This window comes from Coenobita brevimanus, chromosome 55 (assembly GCF_032717465.1).
Source record: "Coenobita brevimanus isolate Jiangsu-jjx chromosome 55, ASM3271746v2, whole genome shotgun sequence".
NCBI classification, from domain to species: Eukaryota; Metazoa; Arthropoda; class Malacostraca; order Decapoda; family Coenobitidae; genus Coenobita; species Coenobita brevimanus.
The window spans coordinates 47,776,259-47,796,111 of record NC_137008.1 but is presented as its reverse complement, the minus strand read 5'-3'; the positions used below and the strand labels follow the sequence as shown (position 1 = coordinate 47,796,111).

The 19,853-nt window shown below is 42.1% G+C and overlaps 1 protein-coding gene across 1 annotated transcript in view; it reads left to right on the top strand.

Moving 5' to 3' along the window:
- Taf1 (TATA-box binding protein associated factor 1) overlaps nt 1-19,853 on the top strand; it is a 667,992-nt gene that overhangs the window by 288,659 nt on the left and 359,480 nt on the right. Inside the window, exon 16 of the mRNA XM_080273519.1 lies at nt 12,902-13,106. Coding sequence (XP_080129645.1) covers nt 12,902-13,106 — 205 coding nt within the window. The remainder of the gene's footprint in view (nt 1-12,901; nt 13,107-19,853) is intronic.

Here is a 19,853-nt window from a genome sequence, read left to right as displayed (position 1 = left end):
GGTCTGGATGTTGAGTAGCAAGTCTGTGCTGCCATCCTGGAAGAGCAAGAATAAGATGTTGACAACTAGTGCAAAGGTCTTCACTGTAAGGTGAGAATTGGCAAGCATTGTCCATGACAGGCTATTAGGTGATGCAACAGTGGGGGGATGGAGGGTGGAGGGATTTATTGGCTTACTCCAAAACTGAAGCCGGACATTCACGTCCTGCAGCACGGGATTCCCATCTCACCCAGGACATGCAGGGGGTTTGCTTTATCGTAGACGGGGTATTGCTTCCATGGCCGGAAGCCGTCTGAGTGTGCCATGCGCATTACGGAGGTTATTCTCTCGGGCTTGGAAGCATACATTCCTTTCTCATATCCTTCGGGCATGGAAGCATACATTCCTTTCTCATATCCTTCGGGCATGGAAGCATACATTCCTTTCTCATATCCTTCGGGCATGGAAGCATACATTCCTTTCTCATATCCTTCGGGCATGGAAGCATACATTCCTTTCTCGTATCCTTTGACCAATGCAAGAAAGCCTTGGTTTAATCACACTTGTTCTAATGCTGTCTGCAACAAGGAGAGGGCCTACAAAAGGTACCAGAGCCAACCCACCCCTGAATCGCATCTTCACGTTTCTGCCCGGAATCGTGCTAGGTCTGTTCTTCACTGCTAAAAATAATTTCATCCGTACTAAATGCTCTCAACTCTCCAACTCGAATTCTTCCTGCTCCTTCTGGCACTTTGCAAAAACCTTTCTAACAACTTTACCTCATCATCCTTCCCTCCCTTTTTCTACCCTGATGGCTCTGTAGCTATTTCTTCTACTGATAAAACAGATCTCTTTGCTCAGACTTTCTCCTTCAATTCCACCTTAGATGATTCCGGTGCTGTTCCTCCATCACTTCCCCCCTCCGACTTCCTCATGGCTGACATTGAAATTTCTTCAGCTGATGTATTTTCTGCCATCACAGGCCTCAATACTAATAAGGGATATGGGCCTGATGGAGTCTCTCCTGTTGTTCTCAAGAACTGTGCTTCTCCTGTTGTTCTCAAGAACTGTGCTTCTGTGCTTACACCCTGCCTAGGCAAACTCTTTCACCTTTGTCTGTCAACTTGTACCTTTCCTTCTTGCTGGAAATTTGCACTCATTCAGCCAGTCCCAAAGAAGGATGACCATTCCCAACCCTCTAACTATCGTCCAATTGCATTAACATCCTAAATCTCAAAAATTTTCGAATCAGTTCGTAATTGAAAAATTTTTAAGCATCTTTCTTATCACAACCTTTCTGATCGTCAGTATGGGTTCCATCAGGGATGCTCCACTGGCGATCTTCTCACTTACCCTTCAGACTCCTGGTCATCCTCCTTTCGGGACTTTGGTGAAAGCTTTGCCATTGCACTTGACATCTCAAAGGCTTTCGATCGAGTCTGCCATAAATCTTTAATTTCCAAACTGCCCTCTTACAGTTTCTATTCTTCTATCTGTGCCTTCATCTCTAGCTTCCTGTCTGGTCGTTCTATAGCCGCTTTTGTAGATGGCCATCGTTCTTCTCCTAGATCTATCAACAGTGGTGTTCCTCAGGGCTCTGTCCTATCATTAACTCTCTTCCTTTTATTCATCAATGACCTTCTAAGCTGTACGAGGGGCGTTCAAAAAGTTTTGGCAACAGGGTAATAAAAGCAAAATTAATAGAGATACACATTTATTGAAGTTCACACACCTTCCACATACTCTCCTCTAAGGTTTACACACTTCTGGAGCCGTGTCATCCACTTAACAAAGCACTCCGTGTACTCAGAAACAGGTATACTCTTTAGTTCTGAATTTATCCACCTGGCTAGGTCCTGTTCCCTTTGAAAATGGATCCCAGCAAGTTTTTCTGGCAACTTAGGGAATAGCCAAAAGTCACACGGTGCCAGGTCAGGACGGCACCGTGTGGCTTTTGGCTATTCCCTAAGTTCCCAGAAACTCTTGCTGGGATCCATTTTCGAAGGGAACAGGACCTTGCCAGGTGGATAAATTCAGAAATAAAGAGTACAGTAATCCCTCCACTATCCGACGTAATAAAGCCAAAGGCATGTCCGGAAAGTGGTCCTGTCCGGATAGTGGGCACCAGCCTCCTGGACTGGTACTTATAGACCCTAACCCAGCCTAACTTTGAAAGACACCTAAATAACTCCCTACCGGACATGCATAGCACCTATTTAAACCTATTTAAGACCCTATTCACACCAGTAATGGACATAAAGCATGAAATAAATGAAAAGGAACCAAAGGATGAGGAATTAGAAGTGACTGTACCTCAGCCAGGTTACTTACATCACGTTTGTGGCTGCTTTTCTAAGGTTTTGGCAGTGGTGAAAATTCTCTTGAAGTACGTGCAGTAATCCAGTGTTGTGCTGCATTTAATTCTTTTCACTGTGAGTTATAATTGTTTAACACTGCACATTGTTCTTAACTGCACCACTGCAGTTCTAACTGCCAGATAAACTGCCAGTTTGCACTCCACAGTTGATCCTTTGCACTCTAAGTTCAAATTCCTTAACACTGCACAACACTGTAAATTCCCATGTGGTCTAGAGGCAAGGTATTGCAGTATATTCACTGTTTATTCACAAAAAACGAGCACGTGTGGCTTCCAGTGCGATAAGGATCTGTTCACAATCGAAGTTTGGGAGTAACTGTTGATGTCGTAGAAACATAGTTGCCAGATCGCAATGGCCACATTACCAATCTCCTCAACTTTCATTACCAAATTTAACTTTTCATTACCAAATTCGTAAAGCTAGCATTTATTCTTCATTAATTATATATACAAGTGGAAATACATGTAATCACTCTCCTTATAATTAACAGCATGTTGATTATTTTCACGCTATGGAGGGTAGCAGATTAATCAGAGAGAGCAAACAATCCACCATATCCATCCTGTGTATCCTCATACATGTGAAAAATCCTTTTGGTAATGCATTATTCGGATTCATTACCAAATGAATTTTTCATTACCAAATTGGCCCACATTTGGTAATGAAAAATAACAAACGGCAACCCTGACAGGGAAGGGGGGAGGAAGGAAGGGGTGAAGGGGCCATGGTGTACGCAGCAGTTTGGCGCCGCGCGGCAATTTAAAATTACAGGTGGGAACAAATTAGGATTTTGGGGGGATTTTTTTCTTTTTTTTGGCCATATTTCGGTTCCGATGGTCCAGGCCCACAATGTCCAGTTATTGGGGATGTCCGGAAAGTGGGCGTCCAGAAAGGAGAGGGATTTCTGCATACCTGTTTCTGAGTACTCGGAGTGCTTTGTTAAGTGGATGACACGGTTCCAGAAGTGTGTAAACCTTAGAGGAGTGTATATTGAAGGAGTGTGAACTTCAATAAATGTGTGTCTCTATTAATTTTGCTCTTATTAACCTGTTGCCAAAACTTTTTAAACGCTCCACGTACATCTAACCCTATCCACTCATATGCTGATGACTCCACCCTTCATCTTTCCATTCGGTTCCCACAACGTCCATCTCAGCAGTTACTTCAACAAACAAGGGATAAGGCTATGGCACACCTAATGTCTGACTTGGCTTGTATCTCTGACTGGGGTAAAAATAATCTGGTTGTTTTTAATGCATCAAAGACTCAGTTTTTTCACCTATCAACCCAACAAAATCTTCCACAGGTATACCCACTAATGTTTAATAATATTCAGCTTAATCCTGGATCATCCTTGAACATGCTTGGAGTTTCATTTATTTGGGACTTACCTTGGAAAGATCATATTACATCTCTTGTAAAATCTGCTTCCAAGAGATTAGGTGTGCTAAGCCGAGTATGTTCCTTCTTTACCCCAAGCACAATTGTTGACTCTATGCAGGGGTTTTGTCTGCCCCTGTGTGGAGTACAACTCTCATATGTGGGGAGGCTTTCCACATACAGCTCTTCTCAACAGGGTGGAGTCAAAGGCTTTTCATCTCATTAATTCTCCTCCTCTTGCTGACTCCCTTCGACCTCTGTCTCTTCGTCGCACTGTTGCATCTTTATCTCTTTTCTATCGCTGCTTCAGTGGTCGCTGCTCCTCTGAGCTGTCTGCATGCATTCCTCCACCTCTGCGACGGGCGCGTAGCACCCGTCTATCAGCAAACTCTCATCCCTTTTCTGTCCAGCTCTCTAATGCAAGAGTTAACCGCTACTTCCAGTCCTTCATTTATGCAACAGGTCAATTCTGAAACTGTCTTCCTCTGTCTGTGTTTCCTGCTTCCTGTGATCTCCAGTCTTTCAAATGCAGTGTGTCCAGGCATCTCGGAATGAATGGATCTTGAATTTGGCTCTCTCCTGTATTTTATTTTTCTCTTGGAAGGAACAATAATTGCGGGCTCACAGCCTTTGGTTCCTTCTCATTAAAAAAAAAAAAAAATAAAAAAAAAATAAATAAATGAATATGGGGCAGAAGCCTTACCAACTGAATCTATCTGCCGACTTATGGTAGTGGCCTGCCCCATCCCTCTGCCCCAAAATGCACTACTGTGTTTGCAGTCAGAAACGGTGTAATCCAAGTATAGGGAGGGCCATTTGGTAGGTTATAGAGGTGTTAGGGGGGCTCATGATCATCAGAATTTTCTAAACAGTGCTGGATTTTATATCAAACTCATACCGAGTGTGTAGAGGCCCCAGCATCCATTCTCGATGAGACTTTGAGCTTATCTTGAAGGCTCGGAGTCTTCAATGTCATCCACTTCCTTCCTGAAGGAGTTTTGGGTCCAGGAACAGACATGATGAAGCACAAAAAACACTTAAAACACTTCAAAAGTGTGCAACACTTTATCTCAGTCACAAGAAAGTGAGGCAGAGATTTGTTGTGCACAGTGATGGGAAGAGGACTCGGGCAGGGACTCGACTTCTCAACATAATTTCTCAAATTCTTGTTAGAACAAAACAAGTGTTGCTTCACAGTGGCATGGCACCTTGCCAAGTTCGGATCTCCAGTAGTTGGCGTACTGCCAACTAAAGAGTACTTTTTCCAACTTTTTTTCCTGTATGTTTCCAAAATTCAGATTTATTTTTTATGTGAATATTTTTTTGCCTTGCCAACTCAACCATATTTCCAACTAAAAGGGGTTTTACTGTACAATGGCATGTAACAGTGTTGCAAAGGGAAGAGGTAGGGGCTAACAGGCTAACCATGTGTCCAGAGGTGACCAAGTGGAGAACAGGGCTAGGAAAACAGACAGGGAGTCTATGTTGTTACATTGAGATTGTTGTTGGAGAATGGTGAACATCTAAAATTTCAGTGTGGCCTTCGCCAATGGGACATAGGCTGTCTCTGTATTTGTGCATGCACACATCTACTGTACAGTGATGAGGCCAATCCAACCATAAATTATCTGTGATGCAGATCTGTGAATAGTCTTTCTACTGGTAACTTCCCACTGACCTAGAGTAGCCATGGTCCCCATAGGTGAGGTAGCATCCATCACCATGCTAGCAGTAATCTTCACTTGGAGCACTGCACTCGGCTCATCCTTTCTGCATGGGTATCCTTCGATTCGCACACATCCTCTTGCTTGGATTTGACTTGAATACTGACCAAAACTGTGATAGCAGTTCTGTACAGGCTGTGCTTGGCTGAAATATTCTTAAAGCTGAAAAACCTTCAGTGTTTGACTAGCTTTTACCTTATTTTTTCACTGTTTGTGCGAGTCACCCATCGAAGCAGCATAACAGTTAACCAAGAAAAGAACATTTCCATAGTAAGATGACAGTAAAAACAGTTGTGCCTGACAGATAAAGGAGAAAGAAGGAAGATGAATGAAAGGGAGGAAGGAGAACAGTTAGGGAAAGAAGGGAGGGTAACAGTGAGGAGCAGCAAAAATAATGGTTATGCCACAGTTGCTTAGGATTCTTTGTGTGAGGAGTGAGAGAGGGTATGCCTCTATGGCTATATAAACAGACTGGCCAAACTGGTCAGGGAGGGAGGGACATATTATGCCATCATCATAGTCATTCATTTTTTCTTTCAGTTTTTCCTTTAGAATTGACAGAAGAAGAAGGAAAGAATAGAGATAAGACAGAGAGAGAGAGAGAAGAAGGAAAGAAAAGACTGAAAGAGAAAAGAGAGGATGAGAAGTGGTGAAGAGGGAACAGAGGGAGAAGAAAGGAGAGACGGGAGACAAAAAAATGCTGCTGCCAGTAAAATTGAGGCAACAGTTGTTAGCCCTTATGCCATAGATATCATAATAGTTAAATTTGGATGGGAGCAGCTATCTAAGCCTCTATGGTAGTGATAGTAGCTGTCTTCCCCAAGTAGAACTTTTTTTTTTTTTTTTTTTTTTTTTTTTCTCTCTCTCCAAGTTCCAGTTACTCCTCTGTTTTGCTTCTGAATAGTGTAATATAGTATGTCTTTAGAAAGCATGCCAAAAAACAAGTTTGGTCATACAAAGGGGGAAGTGGTTGTCAGATATAGATGAGGTTAATACATTAACTCTGATAAAATGGGCTTCAGTTGTTTGACTTGCGTGGATCCAGCCCACTCAGAACACCAGGTTAACACACTAGCCACATAACTTTGGGATGTCTGTATTAAGAAAAACTGGACTTGTTAATAGCTTAGGGTAGAATCCTCAGGTTGTCAAAAGCAGGGGATCAATCTTCAAAGTTGACAGTGAAGGCCACCAAATCATTCTCATGACCAGACAGATAATTAGCATTCATCTCTGGTTTAGGCCACCATCATCCTCACCACCAGATCATTCTTGTGACTAGACAAATAACTAACATTTGACTCTGGTTTAGGCCACCATCATCTTCTTCACTGGCTGAAAATATCCTCTCTATCCTCTAATATGACAGATTGTGTGGTCTGAGAGTTGGGCCAAGGCTGGCTGAGTTATGTTCATGTTGTTCCCCTCTGAATCATCAGAGCTCAACCTAAATATAGAAGTTATAGTACATACAGGGCAGTAGAGTTTAGGAGATGCCTGTATGTAATGAGAGCTCCCAAGCAATTGTAGTGCAATGTGTATTTACTACAGTACAGTACTAAGCCCATCTTAAGTCTTATAATCTACCCACTATCCACTCAGGATCATCATCTCTGTGTCTCACATAGGCATGTTTCCTGTTGTCTCTTACCTGTTTTATCAGTGCTGTGTTAATGTTGTGATTCTTTAATACAGGTAATAATTTGTCAAAGAAGTCTGAGAAACAAGGCAGTAATTGGTCAAACATCAATGATGTATCATCATCATCATCATCATCATCCGGACCTCCTTTCCCACCCTAGGGCAGGTTGAGGAGTAGCATTGTCCAGACAACCCTAATTTGCCTAGTCCAATGAGCCACACTTTCATTCACTCATCATTCAAGCCCCAGGAAACCTGGCTCAATCAGATACGCTAAAAACATTCACCACGTTCTGTAGCTTCAGCTAAACATATCTGATTGAGTCAAACTGGATGCTGCCACGTTAAAAAGGGATGCCAAATCCCCGATCATGCACTTCTCACAACATTCATCCAGCCAGCTCGATCTCTTGTCAGTTCCCTAGCCTTACCGACTTCCAAACCTCTCTTCCTCATACACTCATCCACCATATCTCTCCACCTTCTCCTTGGCCTACCGTGCCCCCTCCTTCAGATTTGCTTAGATATATACCCACCACAAATTGACTTAGGACCTACACACAGAATTGCTATGGGAGAGTTGTCTGTCTTTGCTTTGTGTTTCCACCTCTACCAAGTGAATTTTGGGGGCAAGAAGTAATTGGCAACAACTCTGGTGTTGGGGGAAGATGGTGAAACACTCAGCATGTCAGCGCTTGCCCAGAAGCGAGAGTGGGAGTATATGTTCCCGTCGCTCCGAGCATGCACCTCCCTCTTTTTTCTTATGCATTACTGTTTGCCCTGTTATATTCCTAGAGTCAAGTTGTCATGCCTGGAAAGTACTGCTTAAGGGATGAGAGGGTCCATATCATTGAATAGAGGCAGGATAATGTCCCTATCAACACGAGTTTTGTGAACTTACTGGACGCATAAAGTCGACCGTCATGAAGAGTCTTGCTGTAGCACCCGGCCTGCCACCTGATGTCATACCAGAGCACAAGCATGGCGGTGGAAAGAAGAGGACGACTTCCAGAGGTACAGATATGCTTCTGAAGAGGGAAGTAATCAAGAATCCTTGACTGACAGCAGCAGAATTGAAGAGAATGCATCCCCAGTTGTTACAAGACGTGTCAATTCGAACTATCCAACACCGCTTGCAGAAGGAGTTGGGTTTCCCAAGCCGCACCACAGACAAGAAACCGCTTCCCACTGACCACATGAAGAAGCAGCGCATTCAGTTTGCCAAGACGTATGCACACTGGACATCGGATGACTGGAGAAAAGTTATGTTTTCCAATGAAAGCATATTTCAAGTGTTCCAGGTGTGTTCTGCCGAAGTTCGTTGCCCTGCCTCCCGTAGTCAATAGGACCCTGCTTACACAGTGCCAACTGTTAAGCACCTACAATCAGTAATGGTATGGAGGTTTTTCTCAGGTGAAATGGGAAGGGAAGGCCTCTACTTTCTTCTTAAGAATTTGATCATGAATGGTGGCCAGTACATTGAAGTTCTGAAAGATCTATCTATCTATCTATCTATAGCCCGACGCCCTAATCCCGCAAAGGGTGGCCGCAGACAAAACGCCTCCAAGTCACTCTGTCACCCACCATTTGACTCCCCTCCCCCCAACTCATCCCCCCCTCCCTCATATACCTCTCAACTCCATCCCTCCACCTCATCCTCGGTCTACCCCTCCCTCTCCCTCCCTCCACCTCACCCACATACACCCTCTTAGTCAGTCTTTCACTCTCCATCCTCTCCACATGTCCAAACCACCTCAGTGTATTTCTCCTGATCTTTTCAACCACATCCACATCTACCCCACAACGTTCCTTCACTTCTTCATTCGTCAACCTGTCCCTCCATGTCACTCCACATGCTCCTCTCAAGTAACTCATTTCCACTGCTCTCACTCTTGACTTGTTCCCCTCTTGCAAGGTCCACGCCTCGCTTCCATACGTCAGGGTAGGGATCACAATACCATCATGCAGAGACTTCTTAACTTCCATACTCACTTCCCTATTTCTCATTACTGCTTTCAGCATGCCTACAACCTTCCTTCCCTGCTGTACCCTTTCATGTACTTCATCCCCCAAAGTTCCATCCTTACTCATCACACTACCCAAGTACTTGAATGCACTCACATTCTCCATATCCTCACCATCCAACCTCACTGCACACTCTGTGACTTCATTCCTCTCAAACACCATAACTTTACTTTTGTTTACATTAACTTTCAGCTTCCTCCTCCTACACACTGTCCCAAATTCATTCACCAAACCTTGCAACTCCCATTCATCTTCACTCAACAATACTGTATCATCAGCAAACAGCAACACCGGAAGCTTCCAAATCTCACCCTCATTCGTTAGGGCCACCCCCACATCCACTGCCCTACCTTGTACCTCCTTTACGACCCCATCCATATATATATTAAACAGCCATGGAGACATTACACACCCCTGTTTCAGTCCCACATTGAGATCAAAGAACTCACTCAGCTCACCAACCACTCGCACCGTAGCCCTAGCTCCCTCGTACATACTCTTCACAGCACTCAACAATTTCCTCCACTCCATATATTCTTAATACCTTCCACATACCTTTCCTATCTATTCTGTCATAAGCTTTCTCCAAGTCCATGAAGGCAGCGTACACTTTCCTTCCCTTCTCTAGATACTTCTCCACTAAACATCTTAGAACAAATATCTGATCTACACACCCTTTTCCCTTCCTAAATCCCCCTTGTTCTTCTCCAACTAGCTCCTCTGTCATATGCCTAACCCTATCAATGAGTATTCTACCATATATTTTACCAGTCACACTAAGAAGGCAAATACCCCTATGGTTACCACATACTTCTCTCTCCCCTTTTCCTTTGTACAGAGGAACAATTATACCTGATTTCCAGTCCTCTGGAACCCTTCCTCTTCCCAAGCCAATCTACACAACTTCCATATCCACTCCACAACAATCTCACCCCCATACCTAAGCATTTCACCACATACTCCATCAATTCCTGGGGCCTTTCCCAGCTTAATCTTCTTCATCGCTTCCACTACTTCCGACCTACTGATCTCTTCCTCCCTCCTCTCATCTCTTCTTCTCCCAGCCATTCCCCAACCACTTATACTCACACTGCTCTCACTCTCTACATTCAACAAATCCTCAAAGTGCTCCTTCCATCTCCTCAATTTCTCTCTCTTCTCTACCAACAATCTATTATTCCTATCTTTCACTCCCCTACTATTTCCCCTTTCACACATCCTTACTTTCTTTACCTCCTTCCAAAACAATTTCTTACTCTCCCTCCATTTCACACTCAGATTCCTCCCAAACTCTTCATCCACTTTCTTCTTACTCTCCTTCACCAGTCTCTTAACCTCCCTTCTCCTGCTCACATATACCTCTCTCTTCTCTCTCTCATCTTCTCCCCTACCTCTACTCGCCAACCATTCACCATATGCCTTATTCTTTTGTTCCACAGCTCGTTTCACCTCATCATTCCACCATGCTGTCCCTTGCACACCCTTGCATCTCCTCCTCACTCCACAAACCACCTCACACGCTGCGCTTATCTCTTCCGTGAATATCTTACATACGTCTTCCACCCCTTCCATCTGCTCTAGCTCATACCTTCCCAATCTTTCTTCCACTATGCTCTTATACTCTGTCCTCTTCTCACTATCTTGCAATTTCTCCATTCATGGGTGCGACATTTTCATGCACGATTCAGCTCCATGTCAGAAGTCAAGAAAGGTGACAAAATGGCTACAGGATAATCGGATTGAGGTCCTCGACTGGTCTGGCAACAGTCGGGATCTAAATCTGATAGAAAACTGCTGGGCAAAGATGAAGAAAATCATGGCAGAGAAGAAGACACCCAATCTGGACAACCTCAAGACTGAACTGACAAATGTTTGATGCAAAGAAATGTCCTTAGATTACTTTAAAAATCTAAGTGATTCCATGCCAAAATACATCCAACTGGTCCTGAAGAACAAGAGAAACATGATTTGATATTATTGAATGGCATTTCATGAACAAACATTGTGATATACTATGATTTCTGTGTTTTTTAATACTTTGTTGGGGGAGGTCTTAATTCTATTTGTGGTAGCTGTACCTTTTTCACATTTCTATTGTTATACATTCTCTCCACATGACCATACCATCTCAGTACACTCTCTTCGATTCTGATGTCCACAGACTTCTTCACTCCACATCTTTCATGAATCACGTTATTTCGTATTCTATCCACCCTCCGTACTCCACATACATTCCTCAGCAGTCCCATCTCCACTGCTTTTACTCTTGACTTCATTTTCATGACACACCATAGTCTCACATCCATATGTTAAAGTTGGCACTAACACTCCAACATGTATGCCTTGTGCAGCTGCAACACTCAAGCCTCTGTTTTTTATCAAGGCCTTCATTGCACCAGCTACTTTTCTTCCTTGTGTCACTCTACTTTCAACTTCTTTTGCGCATTTTCCTCTCTTTTCTATCACTGTACCCAGGTATTTGAACTCTCTCACCAATTCCAGTCTCCCTCTGTTCACTGTAACATCACACTGGGAGTCACCTTCTCTCTCAATAAACATCACTTTACTCTTTTCTACATTTACTCTCAAGGCACGACACTCACAGGCATCAGCAAAACTCTGCTAGCCCACCAAGTTCCTGTCTGGTACTTGCAAACAGCACTGCATCATCCGCATACAATTAATTTGAGATATTCCATCTATCACCATTCATTACCAGTGCCATCCCTCTCTCCATTACTCATGTTTTTACTTCTCTCATCACCCCATCCATATATATATATTGAACAACCACGGGGACATCACACAACCTTGTATTGACCAAAATTAATTATCTCCATAAGAGTTGTGTGTAAGTTTCAGTATTTTAAATTTAGTGAGCTTTTACAGCATCAGATGGGCAAGAAATTTAAGGAGTTGTTGTATTCTTGTAGTAAATATTTAAGATTTATACTCTTTGTGTAAATTTTGGTCAGCTTTACCTCGTCAGTCAACTTTTTCTTATGCTGCATCCAAACAGTGGAAATACCAAGCAAGTTTTTTTACTGTTAATTATTTACACATATTACACAAGAAGTGAGAGATTACCCACAGGTGAGTGATGATCATTGTTCAACCTTACTATTGAGACTTGAACTTGCAAGTGTTAAAATGTCTGAGATGGCTGTATTATAATTTTTAGCAGTTTCAGTGGCATATGTAAAAACTTGATGGAAGGTGGTGGCAACCACCATCCACTCACTTGATGTAGTGCTGCCAACTTCTTCCTTCACCTTTATCATTCTTTTTATGTGTCTGCCCTCCTTTCTTCCTATTTCTTCCATCTTTTCTGTTGCTTTTATTATCTTTCTTTCCTTTTCAGGCACCTTTACCATAAGTTAAAAGCCTTATTGGTTCCTTTAAGTCAGGAAACCATTTACAACACTGGACCATAACCATATAACCAACCTGTGTGTGTTCCCTACGTGTCAACAAGTGGGTTACTGGAGGGTTAGTGCCCCACTCTGTTAAATAACTAACTCAAAGACAAGTGGCCACCCCTTACAGGATTATGGCATCCAGCTATAGATTGATAGGTAGATGTAAAAACTTGTAGTCAGATTAGAAAAGGCACAAAAAAAAAAAAGAAAAAATGATATAGTATTGCATATTTTTGTAATTTGATGTAACTTAGGTACCTTTCAGGATTCACTCTGAATTTGCCTTCAGTCTCAGAGGGTTAGGAAAGAAATGTAAAAATAATATTACTTAAACAGTATTCTTTCTTTTGAACAGTAACTGGTGGGTAATCAAGCCTGAGTTCAGACTGCCAACTGAAGAAGAGATCAGGGCTATGGTATCACCAGAGCAATGTTGCACCTACTTCAGCATGTCTGCCGCAGAACAGCGTCTCAAGGATGCTGGTTACGGTGACAAATTCCTCTCAGCCCTTGAAGATGATAATGATGACGATACTCAGAAACTTGACGATGAGATCAAGGTAAGAGATACAAAGAGAATCTGCTGATGCAAATTTTCATCATCATCATCATCGTCATCATCATCGTTGTCATAACCTTCAAGGTCATCACCATTGCCACCACTGCCATCTTAACCTTCAAAGTCATCATCATCTTCATTATCATCAGTGATTTAAAAGAAAGTTTAATCAGTAGGATACAGTCATAGGAAGGTAAAACCATAGAAGTAAGAGTACTGTCGACAGGGTGACTCAAAATTGTATGGTTCAACTTATAGGCAGATGGCTGTAAACAGATCTAGGTTTTCATTTTAGATGAGTTTCACAGATGTGTGTGGGATAGAGCCATTCTGTTAAGTATCAGGCTTAAACATAGGGGGTGCAAATGCAATTGATGCATACTTCATCCTTCCATTTCTCTCCTTTGCCAGTTTTGTTTCAATCCTCATCTTCCTTATGTTGCTTTATTCACATTCTCTCTTCATTTAATTTTCCACCACCCATTTTCTAGGCTTTTACACCACCTCACCTTCAAACTCACTCACATATACGTCTAATTAACTTCATATAACCATGCTGCCTACATATAACCATGCTGCCTAGACACACTCCCCCCCCCCTCTCTCTCTCTCTCTCTCTTTCTCTCAAGAATTTGTTTGTGTTTCATCCTATTCTGTTGAACCTCTGCAACCCACATATATTTTTTAATGGTCCAGTTTGGAAAACTGTCATTGGTGATATCAAAATTCATGCCATACCAGAGTCACACTCATTAATGTGGACACTAACACACCTTTGTGCAGTATGCCTATAGCCCTTGTACTTAAATCCTTTTCATATCAAAACCTTCATAATGCTGACAATTTTTCTTTCTTGAGCCACAGTGCATCCTAATTCCTTTACTCATTTAACTTTCTTCAGCCATTGCACTGCTTTACTTAGATTGTTTAACCAGTGCAGATCTATACTAGTTAACCTGTACATCACACTGGTAGTCACTTTTCTTTCAGTATGTATCACTTCACTCATTTAATTTCAGACCTTGCCTCACATAGACATTCATGAAACCTTGAATTAGTCCTAGTAGGTGTTATTCACTAATAGCAAACACAGTAATCCAGCATCATCTGCAGTGATAAGATCTGAAATATTCCATCACTCACTATGAACAGCTAGCTTACCTCCCCTCTTCCATACTTGTTGCTTCATCATTCATAACCTAATCTGTGTCCTATGTACAGTAAACTTTCAATTATCCATTGTGATTCAGCCACGCCAAATGATGTGAAATGCAGGATATTGCATCGTACCCTCCATTGGCTCAACATTTGGCATCAAGCTGGCTATTGTGTTACTCTCCTTCTCAACTTTCTGTCCTAAAAACTTTCCCATAAGTAAAAGATGAAAACTATGCATAAAATACAATAGAATAATGATTCATTCATTCATTCATCATCCAGTCCTGCACTGCCCCATGAGGAGTGTAGGAACCCAGGGCTAGGCAAGTTGGTCCTGGCATTTAGGATGAGTGTGACCAGCCTCATTCATCCCTGAGTGGCATTACATGAGCAGTAAACCCCAACCATCCCTTGGATATAAACCTTCACTGGCTCAATCCGATTGGGGGCGCTGTAATTACTCACTAAATCGATTGGAGCGCAATAATTACCCGCTAAACCACCAGGCGCCAAAATTTGGTCATATCGTTACCACCCAGTGTAGTAAATGGTGTCCTGGTGTACAGGAAACCATTTGGCTTGTCACTCAGTGTAGAGTCACCCACAGGCAGAAGGAAGAGGAAAAAATGAAGGAAAGAAAGACAGAAAAGGGAGTGTAAAGTTACTTGTAGGCAGAAGGACGAGGAAAGAATGAAGGCAGGAAAGACAGAAGAGGATGGAAGGAAAGAAAGGTGGAGGAGAGGAAAGGGTAGACACCCGAGAGCAGCACTACATTGAGTGAGTGGATGGTGAGCGTAATACAATAATACAATGTTGGTTGCCTACCACTTACAAACTGGTTGATATGCCTCAACGCTGGATATTGCATAGAACCGCCAGTTACATTCCATTTCAGCACTGGATGTTGCATAATTTCACCAGATATTGCTTTAATAGAGCTGAGCCAACAGCTTTGGATATTGCATTGGGCCAGATATTGCAACGGCAGATAATTGCGAGTTTACTATATTGGCAAGTTTTGAATAAAACCCAGTGTTTTATAGCTCAAAGGATGTAGTGCCTCAAAACTGTATATCCTGTGGTGGTGGCAGGAATAGATTTCCAGTACTATCAATATCTTGGCAGAGAAAAGAACCTTCAGTGAAAACTCATCAGTGGCATCTGCTTACCTGTGAGCAACTACCAGGTTGGTGTTGTGTGCTCCAGTATGGCCACACACCTCAGGCACCTTGTGCTGATCACTCGTTTGTTTGTTTTCATCCTTTACACTATTATAAAAGGTTTGCTGAAGTGTACAGGAGACATGAAAGAAAGAAGGGGAAACGGAAGGTTAGGGAGGGCAGTAAATTGGCATTACACCTTTCAAGCCGGCAGATAAGAGGGCTTTATTCTAATGAACCAGTTTACCAGCCTCACTGGCTTAGAGTTGGGGTTAATAATGATCACTAGTCAAGTAATCGTAATATGAGGCATTATTTATGCATTGTCATTTTTTTAAATTTATGTATAATAATCAGATAATAAGTTAACAATACTGGTACTCAGTAAATCACAGTCTAGAAATTAAAAAACAATCATTGATTAATAAGTTTTTTTGATTATCAGCATTATTAAACTTGGAGTTGTTTCTGTAATACAGGAACAGCCAGAGACTGCCAAAATTATGTACCCACATTTTAGGTAAATACCTAATTCTTGTATGTAACTGGTTACTTCACCCATCCACTCACTCACAGACTGAGAGCTTGGTACTTAAGTCGTTATTAAGACTTGTACTGACTTGTTAATGCAGTCATCATTAGCTGTGAATCATCATCATCATCATTGTCATTATCCGGACCTCCTTCCCACCCTAGAGCAGGGTGAAGAGTATCAACGTTGAGACAGCCCAAGTTTGCCCAGTTCAAGAGGCCATGCATCCATTCATATATTATTCAAGGCCAAGGAATCCTGGCTGCATCAGATAGGCCAAAAAAAATTTCACCATGTTCTGTAGCTTCACATATACCTATCTGATGGTCAGTCTGAACGCTATCATATTAAAAGGGGTGCCAAATCCCTGGTTATGCGCTTCTCCGCACAAAATTCATCCAGCCATCTTGGTCTCTTGTTAGTCCCTTAGCCTCACCAAATTCCGTATCTCGCTTCCTCACACACTCATCCACCATGTCCCTCCACCTTCTTCTTGGCCTACCTCATCTCCTCCCTCCTTCAAATTTGCTCGGATATACCTTTTTCATCACTCTGTTGTCATCCATTCTCCAAGTGACCAAACCAACTCAGTACACTCTCTTCAGTTCTGGTGTCCACAGACTTCCTCACTCCACATCTTTCACGAGTCATATTATTCAGTATCCTGTCCACTCTCTGTACTCCACATACATTCCTCAGCAGTCCCATCTCCACTGCTCATACTCTTAACTTTACATTTTCATGCCACACCATAGTCTCACATCCATATGTTAAAGTTGGCACTAACATTCCATCATGTAAGCCTTGTGCAGCTGCAACACTCAAGCCTGTTTTTTATCAAGGTCTTCATTGCACCAGCTACTTTCCTTCCTTGTTTCACATAAAATTCCACTTCTTTTGCACGTTTTCCTCTCTTTTCTATCGCTGTACCCAGATCTTTGAACTCTCTCACCAATTCCAGTCTCTCTCTATTCACTGTTAGATTGCACTGTGAGTCACCTTCTCTCTCAATAACCATCACTTTACTCTTTTCTACATTTACTCTCAAGGAACGATGCTTACAGACATCAGCAAAACTCTGCACTAGCCTACCAAGTTCTTGTCCGGTACTTGCAAGCAGTACTGCATCATCAGCATTCAACAAATTTGAGATATTCCATCCATCACCATTCATTACCAGTGCCATCCCTCTCTCCATTACTCATGTTTTTACTGATCTCATCACCCCATCCATATATATGTATATATATATATACCCAGTATATATATATATATGGCACCTAGCACCTTACCATCTACACTGTACATGCACAAAACCTTCCATAATCCATCTCTGTCTGCTTTGTTGTATGCTTTTTCCAGATCCGTGAATGCCATAAACACCTTATAGTCCTTCTCACGCGCCTTTCCCACTATCTGTCTTACTGCAAATATTTGATCCACACATCCTCTGCCACTCCTAAAACCACCCTGTTCATCACTCACTAGGACCTTTGATCTCATGCTTACTTTCTCAGTAATAATTCTTCCATATACTTTCCATACCACACTGAATACACTTATGCCACAATAATTTTTGCGCTCAATTCACGCACCTGTATTTTTGTATATGGGTACAACCACTGCCTTTTTCCACTCTGCTGACACAGTTTCACTCATCCATGTCTTCTTACATATCTCCAACAAACACTTCATTCCGCATTTTCCACTATATCTCTACATACACCTCATCAGCCCCATCTGCTTTCCCATTTTTCAGTCACTTCACAGTATTTTTCACCTCTCCAACTGTCACTTTTCCTGGCGCTGCATTCCTTCTCTGTACACCCCCAAAACTAATTATGTTAACAGTTGCTTTGCTTTCTCCATTCCCATTCATCATACTTTCATAATATTCCTTCCATCTAGTCCTTACTCCATCCCCATGGATTAATAATCTACCACGTATATCCTTCACACTTTCACATTTCTTTCCACTGTCAATTTTACTTTTCCGCTCCATTTCTAATAACGTCCTGTTTTCAGAGTAATTTGCATTCATTTTCTTCCTAGATCATCATTTATCTCCTTCATTTTCCTCTTCACTAGTCATTTAATGTGCTTCTTAACCCTTTGGTGTTTATGGGTGTGGTGCAGATTTCATGCACTCGTTACCATTTGATGCAGGCTGCGTCTGCGCACTTTTCAACCACTTGTTATCATTTGACGCCGATAGCATTGAACGAAATGGCCCCTGTTTTTTTGGTTATGTGATGATTTTGGATCCATTTCTGGGTGAAAACAAAGCACCATTTGCATCCCCGTGTATTCCTCCGCCGCGCTAAACCCACCCTGCACCCAGCATCGCCCCACTGCCCCAGTCAGTGTGCTACGGGCCTTTGCTCGAACGTAAGATAATTTCCTTTTGTGCTTCGTAAAATCGGCCCTTATTGACTTAAAGTAATTCTTTATACACCAAAATGGAGCCAATTAAATTCGCTGTAACTTTTTCTCAGTAACATTTACCATGAAAATTATATTTCTGTTAGAACAAAATGAAAAATACTTTAAGTAAAAAAATTAATAATTAAGGCATACTTTACATTTGGCTGATCTTTTTTACACGGTGAAAAAAGAATTATGATTATCAAAGCATAAACATGGGTGTGAGGATAAATTGTTTCTGAACTCTCAAGTGCGCGGGAATAGCGCAGTGACAGGAGGGGTCTCTCGTTGTTGTAGCCTTTGGAGCCCAGGACTGTGTACCAAGTACTCCCTTGTGGTTGGATGCAGCCTGCATCGATTGGTAATGAAAGGGTTAATCTCAGTATATTCGTTTCTTATTTCAGCTGAACTCCTGTGCTGTGTCCACTCTAGCCACTTCTTCCTCTTTTCCTCCACTGCTCTCTTAATCTCTTCATCCCACCATGCTGTACCTTTCTTCCTTGTTGTTACTCTTGCCACACCACACACTGCATTAACATTCCTAACTAGGCAGTCCCTATATACATTCCACAAGCTGTCCAGATCCATATCATTCCAGTTCACTGATTCTAACTCCTCCCCTACTTTGGTCCTGTATTCATCTGCCATTTCTTTGATCCTCAGCTTCTCGACTTTCAGTCTCTCTCCCTGACTGCTCCTCTCTCTCTTGGTCCACCTCCCTCCTCTCAGCTTGATCTTGCATACCACAATCATATGATCTACATACCTTCACATCTTCCTCTCACTTCCCTCGTATCAGCAACACTACCCAGCATTGATTTCTCTGCGAGCACCTAGTCAGTCAGGCTCCTTTCAACATGATCTCCATTCTGTCTATAGCACGTATATTTATGTACACCTTTGTGTTAAAAATCAGAATTACAGATGCACAACCTCCTTTCCTGACACATTTCCTTTATTCGCTTTCCATTATCATTCTCTCGTGGTACTCCATTATTACCCATTATATCATTCATTACCCATTATATCATTGTGAGAAGGACTATAAGGTGTTTATGGGATTCATGGATCTGGAAAAATTGTATGACAGAGAAGGATTATTGAGGATTCTTTAACGGTGTAGATGATAAGGTGCTAGGTGCCATCAAGAGTTTTATGATGGTAGTGATGCATGTGTAAGGGTAAATACGCATGTAAGTGAATGGTTCATGATCAGTGTGGGCATGCATCAAATTTGTGTGATGTCCCCATGGTTGTCCAATATATGTATGAATGGGGTGATGACAGAAGTAAAAACACAAGTAATGGAGAGAGGGATGGGATTAGTAATGAATGGTGATGGATGGAATGTCACAAATGCAGTGTTTGCTGATGATGCAATACTACTTGCAGATACTGGACAAGAACTTGGGAGAGTAGTACAGAGTTTTGCTGATGTCTGTTAATGTCATGTCTTGAGAGTAAACGTAGAAAA